Here is a 22,975-nt window from a genome sequence, read left to right as displayed (position 1 = left end):
CTCTCTCATGGGCCCCATGTCCACCTTCTTGACGTGGCCCATTTCCACCTCTCTGATGGGCCCCATTTCCACCTTTTTGACAGGGCCCATTTCCACCTCTCTGATGGGCCCCATTTCTACCTCTCTGATGGGCCCCTTGTCCACCTCTCTGATGGGCCCCATGTTCACCTCTCTCATAGGCCCCATGTCCACATCTCTCATGGGCCCCATGTCAACCTCTCTGATGGGCCCCATGTCCACCTCTCTAATGGGCCCCATGTCCACCTCTCTGATAGGCCCCATGTCCACCTCTCTGATGGGCCCCATGTCCACCTCTCTGATGGGCCCCATGGCTACCTCTCTCATGGGCCCTATGCCCACCTCTCTCATGGGCCCCATGTCCACCTCTCTGATGGGCCCCATGTCCATCTCTCTCATGGGCCCCTTGTCCATCTCTCTCATGGGCCCCATGCCCACCTCTCTCATGGGCCCCATGTCCACCTCTCTCATGGGCCCCATGTCCACCTCTCTCATGGGCCCCATGTCCACCTCTCTCATGGGCCCCATGTCCACCTCTCTCATGGGCCCCATGTCCACCTCTCTCATGGGCCCCATGTCCACCTCTCTCATGGGCCCCATGTCCACCTCTCTCATGGGCCCCATGTCCACCTCTCTGATGGGCCCCATGTCCACCTCTCTGATGGGCCCCATGTCCACCTCTCTCATGGGCCCCATGTCCACCTCTCTCATGGGCCCCATGTCCACCTCTCACATGGGCCCCATGTCCACCTCTCTCATGTGCCCCATGTCCACCTTTTTGACGTGGCCCATTTCCATCTCTCTAATGGGCCCCATGCCCACCTCTCTCATGGGCCCCATGTCCACCTCTCTGATGGGCCCCATTTCCACCTCTCTGATGGGCCCCATGTCCACCTCTCTGATGGGCCCCATGTCCACCTCTCTCATGGGCCCCATGTCCACCTCTCTGATGGGCCCCATGTCCACATCTCTCATGGGCCCCATGTCCACCTCTCTGATGGGCCCCATGCCCAACTCTCTAATGGGCCCCATGCCCACCTCTCTCATGGGCCCCATGTCCACCTCTCTGATGGGCCCCATGTCCACCTCTCTCATGGGCCCCATGTCCACCTCTCTCATGGGCCCCATGTCCACCTCTCTCATGGGCCCCATGTCCACCTCTCTCATGGGCCCCATGTCCACCTCTCTGATAGGCCCCACGTCCACCTCTCTGATGGGCCCCATGTCCACCTCTCTGATGGGCTCCATGCCCACCTCTCTCATGGGCCCCATGTCCACCTCTCTGATGGGCCCCATGTTCACCTCTCTGATGGGCCCCATGTCCACCTCTCTCATGGGCCACATGTCCACCTCTCTCATGGGCCCCATGTCCTCCTCTCTCATGGGCCCCATGTCCACCTCTCTCATGGGCCCCATGTCCACCTCTCTCATGGGCCCCATGTCCACCTCTCTCATGGTCCCCATGTCCACCTACCTCATGCGCCACTTGTCCACCTCTCTCATGGGCCCCATGTCCACCTCTCTGATGGGCCCCATGTCCACCTCTCTCATGGGCCCCATGTCCATCTCTCTCATGGGCCCCATGTCCACCTCTCTCATGGGCCCCATGTCCACCTCTCTCATGGGCCCCATGTCCACCTCTCTTATGGGCCCCATGTACATCTCTCTCATGGGCCCCATGTCCACCTCTCTCATGGGCCCCATGTCCACCTCTCTCATGGGCCCCATGTTCACCTCTCTCATGGGCCCCAGGACCGACTCTCTGATGGGCCCCATGTCCACCTCTCTGATGGGCCCCATGTTCACCTCTCTCATGGGCCCCATGTCCACCTCTCTCATGGGCCCCATGTCCACCTCTCTCATGGGCCCCATGTCCACCTCTCTCATGGGCCCCATGTCCACCTCTCTCATGGGCCCCATGTCCACCTCTCTGATGGGCCCCATGTCCACCTCTCTCATGGGCCCCATCTCCACGTCTCTGATGGGCCCCATGTCCACCTCTCTCATGGGCCCCTTGTCCATCTCTCTGATGGGCCCCATGTCCACCTCTCTGATGGGCCCCATGTCCACCTCTCTGATGGGCTCCATGCCCAGCTCTCTCATGGGCCCCATGTCCACCTCTCTGATGGGCCCCATGTTCACCTCTCTGATGGGCCCCATGCCTACTCTCTCATGGGCCCCATGTCCACCTCTCTGATGGGCCCCATGTCCACCTCTCTCATGGGCCCCATGTCCACCTCTCTCATGGGCCCCATGTTCACCTCTCTCATGGGCCCCATGTCCACCTCTCTCATGGGCCCCATGTCCACCTCTCTCATGGGCCCCATGCCCACCTCTCTCATGGGCCCCATGTCCACCTCTCTCATGGGCCCCATGTCCACCTCTCTCATGGGCCCCATGTCCACCTCTCTGATGGGCCCCATGTCCACGTCTCTCATGGCCCCCATGTCCACCATCTGATGGGCCCCATGTCCACCTCTCTGATGGGCCCCATGTCCACCTCTCTCATGGGCCCCATGTCCACCTCTCTCATGGGCCCCATGTCCACCTCTCACATGGGCCCCATGTCCACCTCTCTCATGTGCCCCATGTCCACCTTTTTGACGTGGCCCATTTCCATCTCTCTAATGGGCCCTATGTCCATCTCTCTCATGTGCCCCATGTCCACCTCTCTGATATGCCCCATGTCCACCTCTCTCATGAGCCCCATGTCCACCTCTCTGATATGCCCCATGTCCACCTCTCTCATGGGCCCCATGTCCACCTTTCTCATGGGCCCCATGTCCATCTCTCATGGGCCCCATGTCCACCTCTCTGATGGGCCCCATGCCCAACTCTCTAATGGGCCCCATGCCCACCTCTCTCATGGGCCCCATGTCCATCTCTCTGATGGGCCCCATGTCCACATCTCTCATGGGCCCCATGTCCACCTCTCTGATGGGCCCCATGCCCAACTCTCTAATGGGCCCCATGCCCACCTCTCTCATGGGCCCCATGTCCACCTCTCTGATGGGCCCCATGTCCACCTCTCTCATGGGCCCCATGTCCACCTCTGTCATGGGCCCCATGTCCACCTCTCTCATGGGCCCCATGTCCACCTCTCTCATGGGCCCCATGTCCACCTCTCTGATAGGCCCCACGTCCACCTCTCTGATGGGCCCCATGTCCACCTCTCTGATGGGCTCCATGCCCACCTCTCTCATGGGCCCCATGTCCACCTCTCTGATGGGCCCCATGTTCACCTCTCTGATGGGCCCCATGTCCACCTCTCTCATGGGCCACATGTCCACCTCTCTCATGGGCCCCATGTCCTCCTCTCTCATGGGCCCCATGTCCACCTCTCTCATGGGCCCCATGTCCACCTCTCTCATGGGCCCCATGTCCACCTCTCTCATGGTCCCCATGTCCACCTACCTCATGCGCCACTTGTCCACCTCTCTCATGGGCCCCATGTCCACCTCTCTGATGGGCCCCATGTCCACCTCTCTCATGGGCCCCATGTCCATCTCTCTCATGGGCCCCATGTCCACCTCTCTCATGGGCCCCATGTCCACCTCTCTCATGGGCCCCATGTCCACCTCTCTCATGGGCCCCATGTCCACCTCTCTCATGGGCCCCATGTCCACCTCTCTCATGGGCCCCATGTCCACTCTCTTATGGGCCCCATGTACATCTCTCTCATGGGCCCCATGTCCACCTCTCTCATGGTCCCCATGTCCACCTCTCTCATGGGCCCCATGTTCACCTCTCTCATGGGCCCCAGGACCAACTCTCTGATGGGCCCCATGTCCACCTCTCTGATGGGCCCCATGTTCACCTCTCTCATGGGCCCCATGTCCACCTCTCTCATGGGCCCCATGTCCACCTCTCTCATGGGCCCCATGTCCACCTCTCTCATGGGCCCCATGTCCACCTCTCTCATGGGCCCCATGTCCACCTCTCTGATGGGCCCCATGTCCACCTCTCTCATGGGCCCCATCTCCACGTCTCTGATGGGCCCCATGTCCACCTCTCTCATGGGCCCCTTGTCCATCTCTCTGATGGGCCCCATGTCCACCTCTCTGATGGGCCCCATGTCCACCTCTCTGATGGGCTCCATGCCCACCTCTCTCATGGGCCCCATGTCCACCTCTCTGATGGGCCCCATGTTCACCTCTCTGATGGGCCCCATGCCTACTCTCTCATGGGCCCCATGTCCACCTCTCTGATGGGCCCCATGTCCACCTCTCTCATGGGCCCCATGTCCACCTCTCTCATGGGCCCCATGTTCACCTCTCTCATGGGCCCCATGTCCACCTCTCTCATGGGCCCCATGTCCACCTCTCTCATGGGCCCCATGCCCACCTCTCTCATGGGCCCCATGTCCACCTCTCTCATGGGCCCCATGTCCACCTCTCTCATGGGCCCCATGTCCACCTCTCTGATGGGCCCCATGTCCACCTCTCTCATGGGCCCCATGTCCACCTCTCTCATGGGCCCCATGTCCACCTCTCTCATGGGCCTCATGTCCATCTCTCTCATGGGCCCCATGTCCACCTCTCTCATGGGCCTCATGTCCATCTCTCTCATGGGCCCCATGTCCATCTCTCTCATGGGCCCCATGTCCACCTCTCTCATGGGCCCCATGTCCACCTCTCTCATGGGCCCCATGTCCACCTCTCTGATGGGCCCCATGTCCACCTCTCTCATGGGCCCCATGTCCACCTCTCTGATGGGCCCCATGTCCACCTCTCTGATGGGCCCCATGTCCACCTCTCTGATGGGCCCCTTGTCCACCTCTCTCATGGGCCCCTTGTCCACCTCTCTCATGGGCCCCATGTCCACCTCTCTCATGGGCCCCATGTCCATCTCTCTCATGGGCCCCATGTCCACCTCTCTCATGGGCCCCATGTCCACCTCTCTGATGGGCCCCTTGTCCACCTCTCTCATGGGCCCCATGTCCATCTCTTTTTTAAACTTTTTTTTTACCCAGTTTTTTCCCCAATTTTGTGGTATCCAATTTTTTTTTAAAAATGTAGCTACTATCTTGTCTCAATGCAGACCAGTGTCAAGCTTGGATTCGCCATACCAAAAGGTTTTTCCCGCAGTGCAGGAACAATAAGGACATTCACTGTGATGTGTATGTGAATGTATGGTGAAATGCTCAAGACAGGCTTGATGCACATTAATGTGTGCTAAACGTTGTGTTATTTTCATTTAATTTCTTTCATTTAATTTCTTCATTTTGATTAGACAGTACACTTATGTTACAATTATATCTGAAAAATATCTATATATATTTTTGCATGAACGATTGTAGAAGATGTCTTCATTGATCACACCTTTGATTACACATTGGATAAATATTATGGAAATCATAGATTTTCTGTCCATTTTGTTGGGTAATGTAACTATCGCCTAATGTGAAAACTGTTGTTTACAGTAGAGAAGCATATCCCTTTCAGCACTTCTAAGGGCTGAATTTGAAACACATATTCTCAGGTTGTTTCCTGCTTTGAATTTGATTCTTCTTCATAACAGCAACTCTTCTGGAACACCTTCCATACCTTAAGGGAAGATTTCGGCAGTACCTGTATGGTTAGTGAGAAAGTCCATATTGCAAATGTACGGTCCCTTACTAGACGTCCGAAATCGTTTCTAAAATTTGAGCCGAGCGGCAGGGCCGGACCTACCAGGAAGTCATCAAATTAACTTTGTCGGACATTCGGTTTCCGTTTTACAAAAATAATAAGATTTTGGTCATTTTTCTGCTGTCCCGGAAATTCCCACAAGAGGGCATAAGCAATCATATTGCTATTGGACAAAACATCACGATTCACGACGGGGCCTTATCTCGAAAACTGAAAATATTTAGAAGCCGAAACTCGGTGAGCGTAGGGGCGGCATAATGGGCAGTTGGCCGCGAACAAGATGGCGTCTAGGCCTCAACGGTTTTTGAGTTATGGCCATTTATATGGGATTAAAGGTCCAAAATGAAAATAGAGAAATTATTTTTCCACTTCACGTCAAAGTCAAGGAGCCTCCGGTGTCAATAAAAAAAGAACCAGCCATTTATCTATCGTCATTTAAGAGAAATCGTACAACGACACCTTGGTGATGTTCACGGATAGGTGTTTTTTTTTCAACGGTTACAGATCCAGTTGCAGGGTGTTCTTACGAATCTTTTTAAAGTGTGCTGCGGAGCTCTGCGAGATTTCTGTGATTTTCTATGATTTTCTGAAATAACACACACTCACTAAACCCTCCGTAAATAACTCAGTTCTTAACGTAAAGACTTAAAACTCAGGATTCTGTAAAGGCATACCCCAATCATGATATGAGTTTATATATAGCTTCCTGTGCCAACCGGAAGTGCCTTAAATGGTGTCACAGTGGCAGTTTCCAAGGGTTAAAAAGGTCAGATCTTTTCAAAACATCATATGTGTGATTAGGCAACCCCCATAAACTGTAAGTCAGTCATTTCTCCCAACAGATGTCAAAGAAAAGCTCTCTCTCACACACACACACACACAGAAAGACACACACAGCAAGGATGGAGTGACAAAGTGCGGTGCTTAAAGACACACAAAGCCTAAAAAGTGGGTTTGGTGTCAATTGGTATCAGTTTGGTGTTAGAATGACATCTAATTGACTGATGGACACTGACTTGCTAGTTGACTTTTGTACATTAGCAATATGTTTAAACGGAGAGGGACCATCACCAAAATGGTCTATTGTCTATCAAACTGCAGGCAGTGTATGGATCAACACTGATGAGGTGATTTCAACCACTTCCGGTTGCTTCAGGAAGCTTACAATCGGCAGAGGTAGACCTCATAGTGGTCTGATGGACTGTCATAGAAGACAGGTTCATAAGGCATTCATAACCTACATAGGCTTCAGGTTGAATTTAGAGGTGCAGGCAATGTATTCCTATGGGGAGAGAAGTCAATGCAAACTCTTTGAAGTAAACACCTTCTTTTAACTATTAAGGGTTAATGCTACACGGTCAAGGTTAGGCTTGCAAGGTTCGGGAGGACCTTAGGAACGTACCTGAGGTCGAATTGTGCTTCTCACCCTAACGGTTCTCTCACTGTCACCCAAAAGCAAATGACATTGAGGGCCAGGCTTCATTTTGGTTCTGCTTTTTTTCAAGGTCACTGCACTCAGAGCGAGCTACGGTCAAGCGGGGCGTCTCGTTGAACTCGGCACAGTCTGGAGACTATGGTGATGCCATTTTTTGTGTTGATTTCAGAATGCCATTTTGGTGATGGTCCCTCTCCGTTTAAACATATTGCTAATGTACAAAAGTCAACTAGCAAGTCAGTGTCCATCAGTCAATTAGATGTCATTCTAACACCAAACTGATACCAATTGACACCAAACCCACTTTTTAGGCTTTGTATGTCTTTAAGCACCGCACTTTGTCACTCCATCCTTGCTGTGTGTGTGTTTCTGTGTGTGTGTGTGTGAGAGAGAGCTTTTCTTTGACATCTGTTGGGAGAAATGACTGACTTACAGTTTATGGGGGTAGCCTAATCACACATATGAAGTTTTGAAAAGATCTGACCTTTTTAACCCTTGGAAACTGCCACTGTGACACCATTTAAGGCACTTCCGGTTGGCACAGGAAGCTATAAATAAACTCATATCATGATTGGGGTATGCCTTTACAGAATCCTGAGTGTTAAGTCTTTACGTTAAGAACTGAGTTCTTTACGGAGGGTTTAGTGAGTGTGTGTTATTTCAGAAAATCATAAAAAATCACAGAAATCTCACAGAGCTCCGCAGCACACTTTAAAAAGATTCGTAAGAACACCCTGCAACTGGATCTGTAACCGTTGAAAAAAAAACACCTATCCGTGAACATCACCAAGGTGTCGTTGTACGATTTCTCTTAAATGACGATAGATAAATGGCTGGTTCTTTTTTTATTGACACCGGAGGCTCCTTGACTTTGACGTGAAGTGGAAAAATAATTTCTCTATTTTCATTTTGGACCTTTAATCCCAGATAAATGGCCATAACTCAAAAACCGTTGAGGCCTAGACGCCATCTTGTTCGGGGCCAACTGCCCATTATGCCGCCCCTACGCTCACCAAGTTTCGGCTTCTAAATATTTTCAGTTTTCGAGATAAGGCCCCGTCGTGAATCGTGATGTTTTGTCCAATAGCAATATGATTGCTTATGCCCTCTTGTGGGAATTTCCGGGACAGCGTAAAAATGACCTAAATCTTATTATTTTTGTAAAACGGAAACCGAATGTCCGACAAAGTTAATTTGATGACTTCCTGGTAGGTCCGGCCCTGCCGCTCGGCCCGACACCGTCCGCGAATTTTAGAAACGATTTCGGACGTCTAGTAAGGGACCGTACATTTGCAATATGGACTTTCTCACTAACCATACAGGTACTGCCGAAATCTTCCCTTAAGGTATTAAGGTTCCACGGCTATCTACTATTATAGAACACACTGCACTATACAGGCCATACATAGCATGTCATTTCAGACGTAGACCAAGTACAGTGGGGCAAAAAAGTATTTAGTCAGCCACAAATTGTGCATGTTCTCCTACTTAAAAATATGAGAGAAGCCTGTACTTTTCATCATAAGTACACTTCAACTATGACAGACAAAATGAGAAAATCACATTGTAGGATTTTTAATTAATTAATTTGCAAAGACTATAAACTCAACAGAGGTGAAACCCATCTCTGCCTAGCCATGAGTCTGAAGAGACTATAAACTCAACAGAGGTGAAACCATCTCTGCCTAGCCATGAGTCTGAAGAGACTATAAACTCAACAGAGGTGAAACCATCTGCCTAGCCATGAGAGTCTGAAGAGACTATAAACTCAACAGAGGTGAAACCCATCTCTGCCTAGCCATGAGTCTGAAGAGAACTTTGAGACTATAAACTCAACAGAGGTGAAACCCATCTCTGCCTAGCCATGAGTCTGAAGAGAACTTTGAGACTATAAACTCAACAGAGGTGAAAGTTGGATGGATTATACAAATAATGACTAGACATGGATTATTAGACTACCAGATCTCTAGTTTACTTCTCTCTCGCTCCTTCCCGTTTTCCCTCTCTCTCTCTCTGATAAACTCCCTCTCTCTCTGATAAACTCCCTCTCTCTCTGATAACCTCCCTCTCTCTCTCTCTCTCTGATAACCTCCCTCTCTCTCTCTCTCTGGTAACCTCCCTCTCTCTCTCTCTCTGATAACCTCCCTCTCTCTCTCTCTCTGATAACCTCCCCCTCTCTCTCTCTGATAACCTCCCTCTCTCTCTGATAACCTCCATCTCTCTCTCTGATAACCTCTCTCTCTCTGATAACCTCTCTCTCTCTCTGATAACCTCCCTCTCTCTCTCTCTCTGATAACCTCCCCCCTCTCTCTCTCTGATAACCTCCCTCTCTCTCTCTCTCTGATAACCTCCCTCTCTCTGATAACCTCCCTCTCTCTCTCTCTGATAACCTCCCTCTCTCTCTCTCTCTCTCTGATAACCTCCATCTCTCTCTCTCTGATAACCTCCCTCTCTCTCTCTCTGATAACCTCCCTCTCTCTCTCTCTGATAACCTCCCTCTCTCTCTCTCTGATAACCTCCCTCTCTCTCTCTCTCTGATAACCTCCCTCTCTCTCTCTCTGATAACCTCCCTCTCTCTCTCTCTGATAACCTCCCTCTCTCTCTCTCTGATAACCTCCCTCTCCCTCTCTCTGATAACCTCCCTCTCTCTCTCTCTGATAACCTCCCTCTCTCTCTCTCTCTGATAACCTCCCTCTCTCTCTCTCTGATAACCTCCCTCTCTCTCTCTCTCTGATAACCTCCCTCTCTCTCTCTCTGATAACCTCCCTATCTCTCTCTCTGATAACCTCCCTCTCTCTCTCTCTGATAACCTCCCTCTCTCTCTCTCTGATAACCTCCCTCTCTCTCTCTCTGATAACCTCCCTCTCTCTCTCTGATAACCTCCCACTCTCTCGCTCTGATAACCTCCCTCTCCCTCTCTCTGATAACCTCCCTCTCTCTCTGATAACCTCCCTCTCTCTCTCTCTGATAACCTCCCTCTCTCTCTCTCTGATAACCTCCCTCTCTCTCTGATAACCTCCCTCTCTCTCTCTGATAACCTCCCTCTTCTCTGTGTTAACTACTCCCTAGTATGCCATGTAGTACATGTTGCCACTCATTGTGTAAGCCTACAGTATAGTGTTTTATTGCCAGTTATGTAATGAGGAATTTATGCAATCATATAGCCTTTCACTTAAATACATTTTTGATTTAGACTCGGACAAAATAAGTAATAATGTCTAAGTGTTTCTTCTATATTATTTTAAAGACAGATTATAGTCTTGTGCTGATATTAACACTTTTGTTATACATTAGATTTTCATTGTCAGACATAATACCCACAAGCTTGTTATAGTTTCCCATTGTTCTCTGACACCACTAATACATTTAGCCTGTATGCTTTTGACCACACTGTACGGCCACAGGGCAGCGACAGACATGACTGTTGCTGCGTCACAGAGCAGAACACTAGATCGAGGGTGGCCAACTCCAGGCCTCGACTGTTTGCTACGGATGGAGGAAAAAGTGGGACACCAATCAGGCCCTTGAGGACTGGAATTGTCCACCTCTGTACTAGATGAAGTTTCTATGTGCATCTGGGTTACTGGCTGCCTAAGGCCTCGTGGCTAGACATTGGAAACTGAGCAACAAAAGGGGGCCTCCTCGACTACGTTCACACAGGCAGACCAGATCAGAATTTTGTTATTTATTCATCCTTAATGGAATAGACCACAGAACAGCTGTAAATATTGCAGATTGTGCCTTTAAAGTCAGTCACTCCTACTACTCATTCAGGACCCTCCCTCTTTTCCAGCTGTCATCAGTGTCCTTGGAGTTTCTTTAACAGTATAGATGTTGCCTGACTGTGTGTGTGTATCAGTACAGATAGTGGATCAATACTCTAACGTTCTTTCGGGTCACCTCCCCTCGATCGCCAAACTGTTTAATCACAGTGAAGCAACGCGTATCCTAAAATAATCAATAGTAAAAACAGTCATGTCTGTAATCTGACAGTATGCATTCTGATAATGAAATGATTCGTACATCAACATACAGAAACTTTAAATGACAGGCAACAACATTTATTTACTGAGATCTGATTAAAAGCATAGCAGGCATTACCTTTGACCTTATGAGTTTAGTAATCTTCAATCACAAAACACCCTGTCATTTAATCCCATATCTTTATCTGACCTGTCAGCTGTGAATGTGAGTGTTGCCAGGGTAACTTTAGATCAACACTGTCAAAGCCATGAATAAAAAATGGATTAACTAAAATATATATATATATATTTTAAAACTCAGTCAGAAAAGTAATGTTTAAAAAAACAACTTTATTAACACTTTTCTCATTCAAAGAAATAACATGCAAAAGATCCAAAGTCATTTCTTTCTACATTTACAGAGAATAGGTTTTTGCTTCAAAAAAACCGAAACAAATCCTACTTGTACAAAGTGAAAAGCATCAATCCCCTGCAGTGACAATGTGCCAAATGGTTCCAGCCATAAAGAAAACATTCTTCATTATCTTTCTAAACAAAGAAAGTGTGTGCAAAGAAAGAACGCATACCGAAAAATGGCACCCTATTCCCTATTCAGTGCACTACTGTTGACCAGAATCCTATGGGCCCTGGTCAAAAGTAGTGCACTACGTAAGTAATAGGGTGCCATTTGGGAGACAGACCATGTTGCTACATTAATAAGGCAAAACCCTATAGATAATTCACTTGGGGAGCTTCCTTGGTAAAGTGAATGTAGATAGAAATATATATTCTACCCTAAAAATACATAAAGGCACATCTCTCATGGGCCACATCTCTCATGGGCCCCATGTCCACCTCTCTGATGGGCCCCATGCCCAACTCTCTAATGGGCCCCATGCCCACCTCTCTCATGGGCCCCATGTCCACCTCTCTGATGGGCCCCATGTCCACCTCTCTCATGGGCCCCATGTCCACCTCTCTCATGGGCCCCATGTCCACCTCTCTCATGGGCCCCATGTCCACCTCTCTCATGGGCCCCATGTCCACCTCTCTGATAGGCCCCACGTCCACCTCTCTGATGGGCCCCATGTCCACCTCTCTGATGGGCTCCATGCCCACCTCTCTCATGGGCCCCATGTCCACCTCTCTGATGGGCCCGATGTTCACCTCTCTGATGGGCCCCATGTCCATCTCTCTCATGGGCCACATGTCCACCTCTCTCATGGGCCCCATGTCCTCCTCTCTCATGGGCCCCATGTCCACCTCTCTCATGGGCCCCATGTCCACCTCTCTCATGGGCCCCATGTCCACCTCTCTCATGGGCCCCATGTCCACCTACCTCATGGGCCACTTGTCCACCTCTCTCATGGGCCCCATGTCCACCTCTCTGATGGGCCCCATGTCCACCTCTCTCATGGGCCCCATGTCCATGTCTCTCATGGGCCCCATGTCCATCTCTCTCATGGGCCCCATGTCCACCTCTCTCATGGGCCCCATGTCCACCTCTCTCATGGGCCCCATGTCCACCTCTCTCATGGGCCCCATGTTCACCTCTCTCATGGGCCCCATGTCCACCTCTCTCATGGGCCCCATGCCCACCTCTCTCAAGGGCCCCATGTCCACCTCTCTCATGGGCCCCATGTCCACCTCTCTCATGGGCCCCATGTCCACCTCTCTCATGGGCCCCATGTCCACCTCTCTCATGGGCCCCATGTCCATCTCTCTCATGGGCCCCATGTCCACCTCTCTCATGGGCCCCATGTCCACCTCTCTGATGGGCCCCATGTCCACCTCTCTGATGGGCCCCATGTCCACCTCTCTCATGGGCCCCATGTCCACCTCTCTCATGGGCCCCATGTCCACCTCTCACATGGGCCCCATGTCCACCTCTCTCATGTGCCCCATGTCCACCTTTTTGACGTGGCCCATTTCCATCTCTCTAATGGGCCCCATGCCCACCTCTCTCATGGGCCCCATGTCCACATCTCTCATGGGCCCCATGTCCACCTCTCTGATGGGCCCCATGTCCACCTCTCTCATGGGCCCCATGTCCATGTCTCTCATGGGCCCCATGTCCATCTCTCTCATGGGCCCCATGTCCACCTCTCTCATGGGCCCCATGTCCACCTCTCTCATGGGCCCCATGTCCACCTCTCTCATGGGCCCCATGCCCACCTCTCTCATGGGCCCCATGTTCACCTCTCTCATGGGCCCCATGCCCACCTCTCTCATGGGCCCCATGTCCACCTCTCTCATGGGCCCCATGTCCACCTCTCTCATGGGCCCCATGTCCACCTCTCTCATGGGCCCCATGTCCACCTCTCTCATGGGCCCCATGTCCATCTCTCTCATGGGCCCCATGTCCACCTCTCTCATGGGCCCCATGTCCACCTCTCTGATGGGCCCCATGTCCACCTCTCTGATGGGCCCCATGTCCACCTCTCTCATGGGCCCCATGTCCACCTCTCTCATGGGCCCCATGTCCACCTCTCACATGGGCCCCATGTCCACCTCTCTCATGTGCCCCATGTCCACCTTTTTGACGTGGCCCATTTCCATCTCTCTAATGGGCCCCATGCCCACCTCTCTCATGGGCCCCATGTCCATCTCTCTGATGGGCCCCATTTCCACCTCTCTGATGGGCCCCATTTCCACCTCTCTGATGGGCCCCATGTCCACCTCTCTGATGGGCCCCATGTCCACCTCTCTCATGGGCCCCATGTCCACCTCTCTGATGGGCCCTATGTCCATCTCTCTCATGTGCCCCATGTCCACCTCTCTGATATGCCCCATGTCCACCTCTCTCATGGGCCCCATGTCCACCTCTCTGATATGCCCCATGTCCACCTCTCTCATGGGCCCCATGTCCACCTTTCTCATGGGCCCCATGTCCATCTCTCATGGGCCCCATGTCCACCTCTCTGATGGGCCCCATGCCCAACTCTCTAATGGGCCCCATGCCCACCTCTCTCATGGGCCCCATGTCCATCTCTCTGATGGGCCCCATGTCCACCTCTCTCATGGGCCCCATGTCCACCTACCTCATGGGCCACTTGTCCACCTCTCTCATGGGCCCCATGTCCACCTCTCTGATGGGCCCCATGTCCACCTCTCTCATGGGCCCCATGTCCATCTCTCTCATGGGCCCCATGTCCACCTCTCTCATGGGCCCCATGTCCACCTCTCTCATTGGCCCCATGTTCACCTCTCTCATGGGCCCCATGTCCACCTCTCTCATGGGCCCCATGTCCACCTCTCTCATGGGCCCCATGCCCACCTCTCTCATGGGCCCCATGTCCACCTCTCTCATGGGCCCCATGTCCACCTCTCTCATGGGCCCCATGTCCACCTCTCTGATGGGCCCCATGTCCACCTCTCTTATGGGCCCCATGTCCACCTCTCTCATGGGCCTCATGTCCATCTCTCTCATGGGCCCCATGTCCACCTCTCTCATGGGCCCCATGTCCACCTCTCTCATGGGCCTCATGTCCATCTCTCTCATGGGCCCCATGTCCATCTCTCTCATGGGCCCCATGTCCACCTCTCTCATGGGCCCCATGTCCACCTCTCTCATGGGCCCCATGTCCACCTCTCTGATGGGCCCCATGTCCACCTCTCTCATGGGCCCCATGTCCACCTCTCTGATGGGCCCCATGTTCACCTCTCTGATGGGCCCCATGTCCACCTCTCTGATGGGCCCCTTGTCCACCTCTCTCATGGGCCCCATGTCCACCTCTCTCATGGGCCCCATGTCCACCTCTCTCATGGGCCCCATGTCCATCACCAAAATGGTCTATTGTCTATCAAACTGCAGGCAGTGTATGGATCAACACTGATGAGGTGATTTCAACCACTTCCGGTTGCTTCAGGAAGCTTACAATCGGCAGAGGTAGACCTCATAGTGGTCTGATGGACTGTCATAGAAGACAGGTTCATAAGGCATTCATAACCTACATAGGCTTCAGTTTGAATTTAGAGGTGCAGGCAATGTATTCCTATGGGGAGAGAAGTCAATGCAAACTCTTTGAAGTAAACACCTTCTTTTAACTATTAAGGGTTAATGCTACACGGTCAAGGTTAGGCTTGCACGGTTCGGGAGGACCTTAGGAACGTACCTGAGGTTGAATTGTGCTTCTCACCCTAACGGTTCTCTCACTGTCACCCAAAAGCAAATGACATTGAGGGCCAGGCTTCATTTTGGTTCTGCTTTTTTTCAAGGTCACTGCACTCAGAGCGAGCTACGGTCAAGCGGGGCGTCTCGTTGAACTCGGCACAGTCTGGAGACTATGGTGATGCCATTTTTTGTGTTGATTTCAGAATGCCATTTTGGTGATGGTCCCTCTCCGTTTAAACATATTGCTAATGTACAAAAGTCAACTAGCAGGTCAGTGTCCATCAGTCAATTAGATGTCATTCTAACACCAAACTGATACCAATTGACACCAAACCCACTTTTTAGGCTTTGTGTGTCTTTAAGCACCGCATTTTGTCACTCCATCCTTGCTGTGTGTGTGTTTCTGTGTGTGTGTGTGAGAGAGAGCTTTTCTTTGACATCTGTTGGGAGAAATGACTGACTTACAGTTTATGGGGGTTGCCTAATCACACATATGAAGTTTTGAAAAGATCTGACCTTTTTAACCCTTGGAAACTGCCACTGTGACACCATTTAAGGCACTTCCGGTTGGCACAGGAAGCTATAAATAAACTCATATCATGATTGGGGTATGCCTTTACAGAATCCTGAGTGTTAAGTCTTTACGTTAAGAACTGAGTTCTTTACGGAGGGTTTAGTGAGTGTGTGTTATTTCAGAAAATCATAGAAAATCACAGAAATCTCACAGAGCTCCGCAGCACACTTTAAAAAGATTCGTAAGAACACCCTGCAACTGGATCTGTAACCGTTGAAAAAAAAACACCTATCCGTGAACATCACCAAGGTGTCGTTGTACGATTTCTCTTAAATGACGATAGATAACTGGCTGGTTCTTTTTTTATTGACACCGGAGGCTCCTTTGACTTTGACGTGAAGTGGAAAAATAATTTCTCTATTTTCATTTTGGACCTTTAATCCCAGATAAATGGCCATAACTCAAAAACCGTTGAGGCCTAGACGCCATCTTGTTCGGGGCCAACTGCCCATTATGCCGCCCCTACGCTCACCAAGTTTCGGCTTCTAAATATTTTCAGTTTTCGAGATAAGGCCCCGTCGTGAATCGTGATGTTTTGTCCAATAGCAATATGATTGCTTATGCCCTCTTGTGGGAATTTCCGGGACAGCGTAAAAATGACCTAAATCTTATTATTTTTGTAAAACGGAAACCGAATGTCCGACAAAGTTCATTTGATGACTTCCTGGTAGGTCCGGCCCTGCCGCTCGGCCCGACACCATCCGCGAATTTTAGAAACGATTTCGGACGTCTAGTAAGGGACCGTACATTTGCAATATGGACTTTCTCACTAACCATACAGGTACTGCCGAAATCTTCCCTTAAGGTATTAAGGTTCCACGGCTATCTACTATTATAGAACACACTGCACTATACAGGCCATACATAGCATGTCATTTCAGACGTAGACCAAGTACAGTGGGGCAAAAAAGTATTTAGTCAGCCACAAATTGTGCATGTTCTCCTACTTAAAAATATGAGAGAAGCCTGTACTTTTCATCATAAGTACACTTCAACTATGACAGACAAAATGAGAAAATCACATTGTAGGATTTTTAATTAATTAATTTGCAAAGACTATAAACTCAACAGAGGTGAAACCCATCTCTGCCTAGCCATGAGTCTGAAGAGACTATAAACTCAACAGAGGTGAAACCATCTCTGCCTAGCCATGAGTCTGAAGAGACTATAAACTCAACAGAGGTGAAACCATCTCTGCCTAGCCATGAGAGTCTGAAGAGACTATAAACTCAACAGAGGTGAAACCCATCTCTGCCTAGCCATGAGTCTGAAGAGAACTTTGAGACTATAAACTCAACAGAGGTGGAACCCATCTCTGCCTAGCCATGAGTCTGAAGAGAACTTTGAGACTATAAACTCAACAGAGGTGAAACCCATCTCTGCCTAGCCATGAGTCTGAAGAGAACTTTGAGATTATAAACTCAACAGAGGTGAAACCCATCTCTAGCTAGCCATGAGTCTGAAGAGAACTTTGAGACTATAAACTCAACAGAGGTGAAAGTTGGATGGATTATACAAATAATGACTAGACATGGATTATTAGACTACCAGATCTCTAGTTTACTTCTCTCTCGCTCCTTCCCGTTTTCCCTCTCTCTCTCTCTGATAACCTCCCTCTCTCTCTCTCTCTGATAACCTCCCTCTCTCTCTCTCTCTGATAACCTCCCTCTCCCTCTCTCTGATAACCTCCCTCTCTCTCTCTCTGATAACCTCCCTCTCTCTCTCTCTGATAACCTCCCTCTCTCTCTCTCTGATAACCTCCCTCTCTCTCTCTCTGATAACCTCCCTCTCTCTCTCTCTCTCTCTGATAACCTCCCTCTCTCTCTCTCTGATAACCTCCCTCTCTCTCTCTCTCTGATAACCTCCCTCTCTCTCTCTCTCTGATAACCTCCCTCTCCCTCTCTCTGATAACCTCCCTCTCTCTCTCTCTGATAACCTCCCTCTCTCTCTCTCTGATAACCTCCCTCTCCCTCTCTCTGATAACCTCCCTCTCCCTCTCTCTGATAACCTCCCTCTCTCTCTCTCTGATAACCTCCCTCTCTCTCTCTCTGATAACCTCCCTCTCCCTCTCTCTGATAACCTCCCTCTCTCTCTCTCTCTGATAACCTCCCTCTCTCTCTCTCTGATAACCTCCCTCTCTCTCTCTCTGATAACTTCCCTCTCTTTCTCTCTGATAACCTCCCTATCTCTCTCTCTGATAACCTCCCTCTCTCTCTCTCTGATAACCTCCCTCTCTCTCTCTCTCTCTGATAACCTCCCTCTCTCTCTCTCTGATAACCTCCCTCTCTCTCTCTGATAACCTCCCTCTCTCTCGCTCTGATAACCTCCCTCTCCCTCTCTCTCTCTGATAACCTCCCTCTCTCTCTCTCTGATAACCTCCCTCTCTCTCTGATAACCTCCCTCTCTCTCTCTGATAACCTCCCTCTTCTCGGTGTTAACTACTCCCTAGTATGCCATGTAGTACATGTTGCCACTCATTGTGTAAGCCTACAGTATAGTGTTTTATTGCCAGTTATGTAATGAGGAATTTATGCAATCATATAGCCTTTCACTTAAATACATTTTTGATTTAGACTCGGACAAAATAAGTAATAATGTCTAAGTGTTTCTTCTATATCATTTTAAAGACAGATTATAGTCTTGTGCTGATATTAACACTTTTGTTATACATTAGATTTTCATTGTCAGACATAATACCCACAAGCTTGTTATAGTTTCCCATTGTTCTCTGACACCACTAATACATTTAGCCTGTATGCTTTTGACCACACTGTACGGCCACAGGGCAGCGACAGACATGACTGTTGCTGCGTCACAGAGCAGAACACTAGATCGAGGGTGGCCAACTCCAGGCCTCGACTGTTTGCTACGGATGGAGGAAAAAGTGGGACACCAATCAGGCCCTTGAGGACTGGAATTGTCCACCTCTGTACTAGATGAAGTTTCTATGTGCATCTGGGTTACTGGCTGCCTAAGGCCTCGTGGCTAGACATTGGAAACTGAGCAACAAAAGGGGGCCTCCTCGACTACGTTCACACAGGCAGACCAGATCAGAATTTTGTTATTTATTCATCCTTAATGGAATAGACCACAGAACAGCTGTAAATATTGCAGATTGTGCCTTTAAAGTCAGTCACTCCTACTACTCATTCAGGACCCTCCCTCTTTTCTAGCTGTCATCAGTGTCCTTGGAGTTTCTTTAACAGTATAGATGTTGCCTGACTGTGTGTGTGTATCAGTACAGATAGTGGATCAATACTCTAACGTTCTTTCGGGTCACCTCCCCTCGATCGCCAAACTGTTTAATCACAGTGAAGCAACGCGTATCCTAAAATAATCAATAGTAAAAACAGTCATGTCTGTAATCTGACAGTATGCATTCTGATAATGAAATGATTCGTACATCAACATACAGAAACTTTAAATGACAGGCAACAACATTTATTTACTGAGATCTGATTAAAAGCATAGCAGGCATTACCTTTGACCTTATGAGTTTAGTAATCTTCAATCACAAAACACCCTGTCATTTAATCCCATATCTTTATCTGACCTGTCAGCTGTGAATGTGAGTGTTGCCAGGGTAACTTTAGATCAACACTGTCAAAGCCATGAATAAAAAATGGATTAACTAAAATATATATATATATATTTTAAAACTCAGTCAGAAAAGTAATGTTTAAAAAAACAACTTTATTAACACTTTTCTCATTCAAAGAAATAACATGCAAAAGATCCAAAGTCATTTCTTTCTACATTTACAGAGAATAGGTTTTTGCTTCAAAAAAACCGAAACAAATCCTACTTGTACAAAGTGAAAAGCATCAATCCCCTGCAGTGACAATGTGCCAAATGGTTCCAGCCATAAAGAAAACATTCTTCATTATCTTTCTAAACAAAGAAAGTCTGTGCAAAGAAAGAACGCATACCGAAAAACACAATGTGAGTGAGTCTCAAAATGGCACCCTATTCCCTATTCAGTGCACTACTGTTGACCAGAATCCTATGGGCCCTGGTCAAAAGTAGTGCACTACGTAAGTAATAGGGTGCCATTTGGGAGACAGACCATGTTGCTACATTAATAAGGCAAAACCCTATAGATAATTCACTTGGGGAGCTTCCTTGGTAAAGTGAATGTAGATAGAAATATATATTCTACCCTAAAAATACATAAAGGCTTTTCAAAAAGCAGCTAGTATTGCACTGATAAGACTAGTACCCTTTAATAATGAAATCATAAGGAACTCACTAGTTGACCACATAAAAACAGAAATACTGATCACAGAATACACAGTAGTGGCTGATCCCAGATCTGTTTGTGTTATATAACTAACTCCTATGGTCTGGGTTAGTGATGCAACAAACAGATCTGGACTAAGGCTAGAAAAAAAGAAAAAAAAGCCTTAGCAATAAATAAAAATCACACAATACTTAACTTAAAACATCTTATTTTGGGGACCTGCATTTCCTTGGGTTCCTGTTCATGTGGGATGAAATAATGAATGGACAGAGCTCATGGTGTTCTGTTTGAATCTGGTCTTTTTTCTGAGGGTCATTCAACCATTTCTCTTTCCCTGTCAAAGTTCTTGTTTGGATCCAGAACCCATCTACACATGAAGAGAATAATACTGGGCTTTATCGTCAAGACTTACCCACCTTATGACAACGGCATCCCAAATGACATGCTATTCCCTATATAGTGCACTACTTTTGACCAGAGCCCAAAGTAGTGCACAACATATAAGGAATAGCATGTCATTTGGGATGCATTCCATCTCTAAATCAGAATGCTGTGCTTCCTACCCCTCAAATACCTTCTCGTTGGCATGGAAACCATAGGAACTACATGGAAAACAAACAACTTAACAGGAAACGAACAACAAAAATGAAATGCATTTCCCTCCATTAGAAACATGAAATGAGATTCTCAAAGCTTAAAAGAAACGTTTAAAACTGAATGACTACGTTGCCTAGTACTCTCCTAGAACACAGAATGTCCAGGTTGCCTAGTACTCTCCTAGAACACAGAATGTCCAGGTTGCCTAGTACTCTCCTAGAACACAGAATGTCCAGGTTGCCTAGTACTCTCCTAGAACACAGAATGTCCAGGTTGCCTAGTACTCTCCTAGAACACAGAATGTCCAGGTTGCCTAGTACTCTCCTAGAACACAGAATGTCCAGGTTGCCTAGTACTCTCCTAGAACACAGAATGTCCAGGTTGCCTAGTACTCTCCTAGAACACAGAATGTCCAGGTTGCCTAGTACTCTCCTAGAACACAGAATGTCCAAGTTGCCTAGTACTCTCCTAGAACACAGAATGTCCAGGTTGCCTAGTACTCTCCTAGAACACAGAATGTCCAGGTTGCCTAGTACTCTCCTAGAACGCAGAATGTCCAGGTTGCCTAGTACTCTCCTAGAACACAGAATGTCCAGGTTGCCTAGTACTCTCCTAGAACACAGAATGTCCAGGTTGCCTAGTACTCTCCTAGAACACAGAATGTCCAGGTTGCCTAGTACTCTCCTAGAACAAAGAATGTCCAGGTTGCCTAGTACTCTCCTAGAACACAGAATGTCCAGGTTGTCTAGTACTCTCCTAGAACACAGAATGTCCAGGTTGCCTAGTACTCTCCTAGAACACAGAATGTCCAGGTTGCCTAGTACTCTCCTAGAACACAGAATGTCCTCGTCTTGTACAAACGCTGCAGGTTATGAGCCCAATACATCATCCACGTTCTGTAGACCAAATATGGAGAAAAAAACAACACAACCAAAAATGGTGAAATAAATCAAAATAGCGCCACTAATTCAGATCAGATCAACTGATGAAATGAGATTAAAACTAAATAATACGCAATAAACCTAAATCTAAAAGGGAGGGGAGGTATTAAAAAAATCCCAAGTCGATCATTGGTTTAAAAATAATCCATATAATTTACAGTGGGGAGTGGAGAAAATACCACCGTCAGGGAGAGTGGCACGGTGAAAACAACCCAACAGAACCCAATGCTGTTGGAACTGGACTGGGCTGCTTCCCAAATTGCACCCGATTCCCCATGTAGTGCCAGGGAGCCATTTGGTACACAGCCTGGGAGTGGTGAAGTGGTTCTATGTCTCTGTGTGGTAGATGTTGTTGGAGTCGTGTCGGGTGTTGGTGTTGCAGTTGTCCTTGGTGTGGCAGGTGTGTCCTAGACCACACATAGCTCTGTGGATGGGGCCGGGGCTGTCGTCGCCATGGTGAGAGGTGGTGGTGGTGAAGTTCAGGAGACTGGTGCAGGTGGGGAGGTAGACATGCTGCACGTGTTCCACCTCCGACCGACACACCGGACACGACTGGGGAGAGGACAAAGGGAGAACGTCAACATAAAACGGTCACTTCCTTTGAGGTACAGGACAGGTACAATACATTCTGTAGACAGAGAGCATGAACCACCACCAGCCCTGGGCTGCAGAATGGACCAGGTAGCCAACCAATCATATTTCAGACACCAACAATGCTAACCAATCATGAACCACAGTGATGGAGCAGGGATAGTGGAAATACACTCCATTCTCATTTAGCCAATCAAATTTTATTGAAGTCACGTAAAAGCCTGTTAGTTAACCAACCGGGACCTCCACATCAAATTACCCACGATACACTCTGTTCAGACATATCTAGAAGATGGTTAATAGTGTGTTATAAGAGGGTGGCCATCTTGGAAAGGGAGTACATTTTCTGGGGGGGAAGATCTCCTGTTCTCTCTCTCCTCTCAATGTGTTTGGGTCTAGCCATCACATGACACGTTTCCTTGTGGATTTAATGGAATAGAGATTTGCTGGCCTGCTACCGGCAGCTTTAATCCACAGCCACTAATTCACCATCTGAGACGGCAGTTTAAGCAAAGTTGGGCACATTTAGGAGATTAGTTGGAGGGACAATCAGGTTAGCGGAAGTCATGCATGAGCAGAAAACTGGATCGTTTTTTTTATAAGCCTTAAAAGTGATGAGTGACTCAGGAGAAGTGTCAAGTATTCTCCTGGAATCAGAGCGCTCTGCCACTCATGGTATTACACAGCTAGAACCACAGAGTGTGGACAACCACCACTAACACAAACTGTGGCTAGGTTCCAATACTCCTCAACAGCTTCCTTCCTTCCCAAGTGCTCTTTCCTACAATGGCACAAAGGACCGGATGGGTTTCTGTCCTACTGCTGTAGTGTATTAAGACCAAGCTGAAATACGGCCCCAAGGAAGATGAGAAA

At 48.7% G+C, this 22,975-nt stretch overlaps 1 protein-coding gene across 1 annotated transcript in view; it reads right to left on the bottom strand.

Moving 5' to 3' along the window:
- Window positions 1-20,401: 20,401 nt before the first annotated feature.
- LOC124043177 (E3 ubiquitin-protein ligase MYLIP-A-like) overlaps window positions 20,402-22,975 on the bottom strand; it is a 74,780-nt gene continuing 72,206 nt past the window's right edge. Inside the window, exon 7 of the mRNA XM_046361454.1 lies at window positions 20,402-22,063. Within this exon, the coding sequence (XP_046217410.1) occupies window positions 21,839-22,063 (225 nt within the window). The 3' untranslated portion in view covers window positions 20,402-21,838. The remainder of the gene's footprint in view (window positions 22,064-22,975) is intronic.

The sequence above is a fragment of the Oncorhynchus gorbuscha genome, linkage group LG09 (genome assembly GCF_021184085.1).
Source record: "Oncorhynchus gorbuscha isolate QuinsamMale2020 ecotype Even-year linkage group LG09, OgorEven_v1.0, whole genome shotgun sequence".
Classification (NCBI taxonomy): domain Eukaryota; kingdom Metazoa; phylum Chordata; class Actinopteri; order Salmoniformes; family Salmonidae; genus Oncorhynchus; species Oncorhynchus gorbuscha.
The sequence above is the reverse complement of the archived record's forward strand: the minus strand, read 5'-3'. Positions and strand labels throughout refer to the sequence as shown.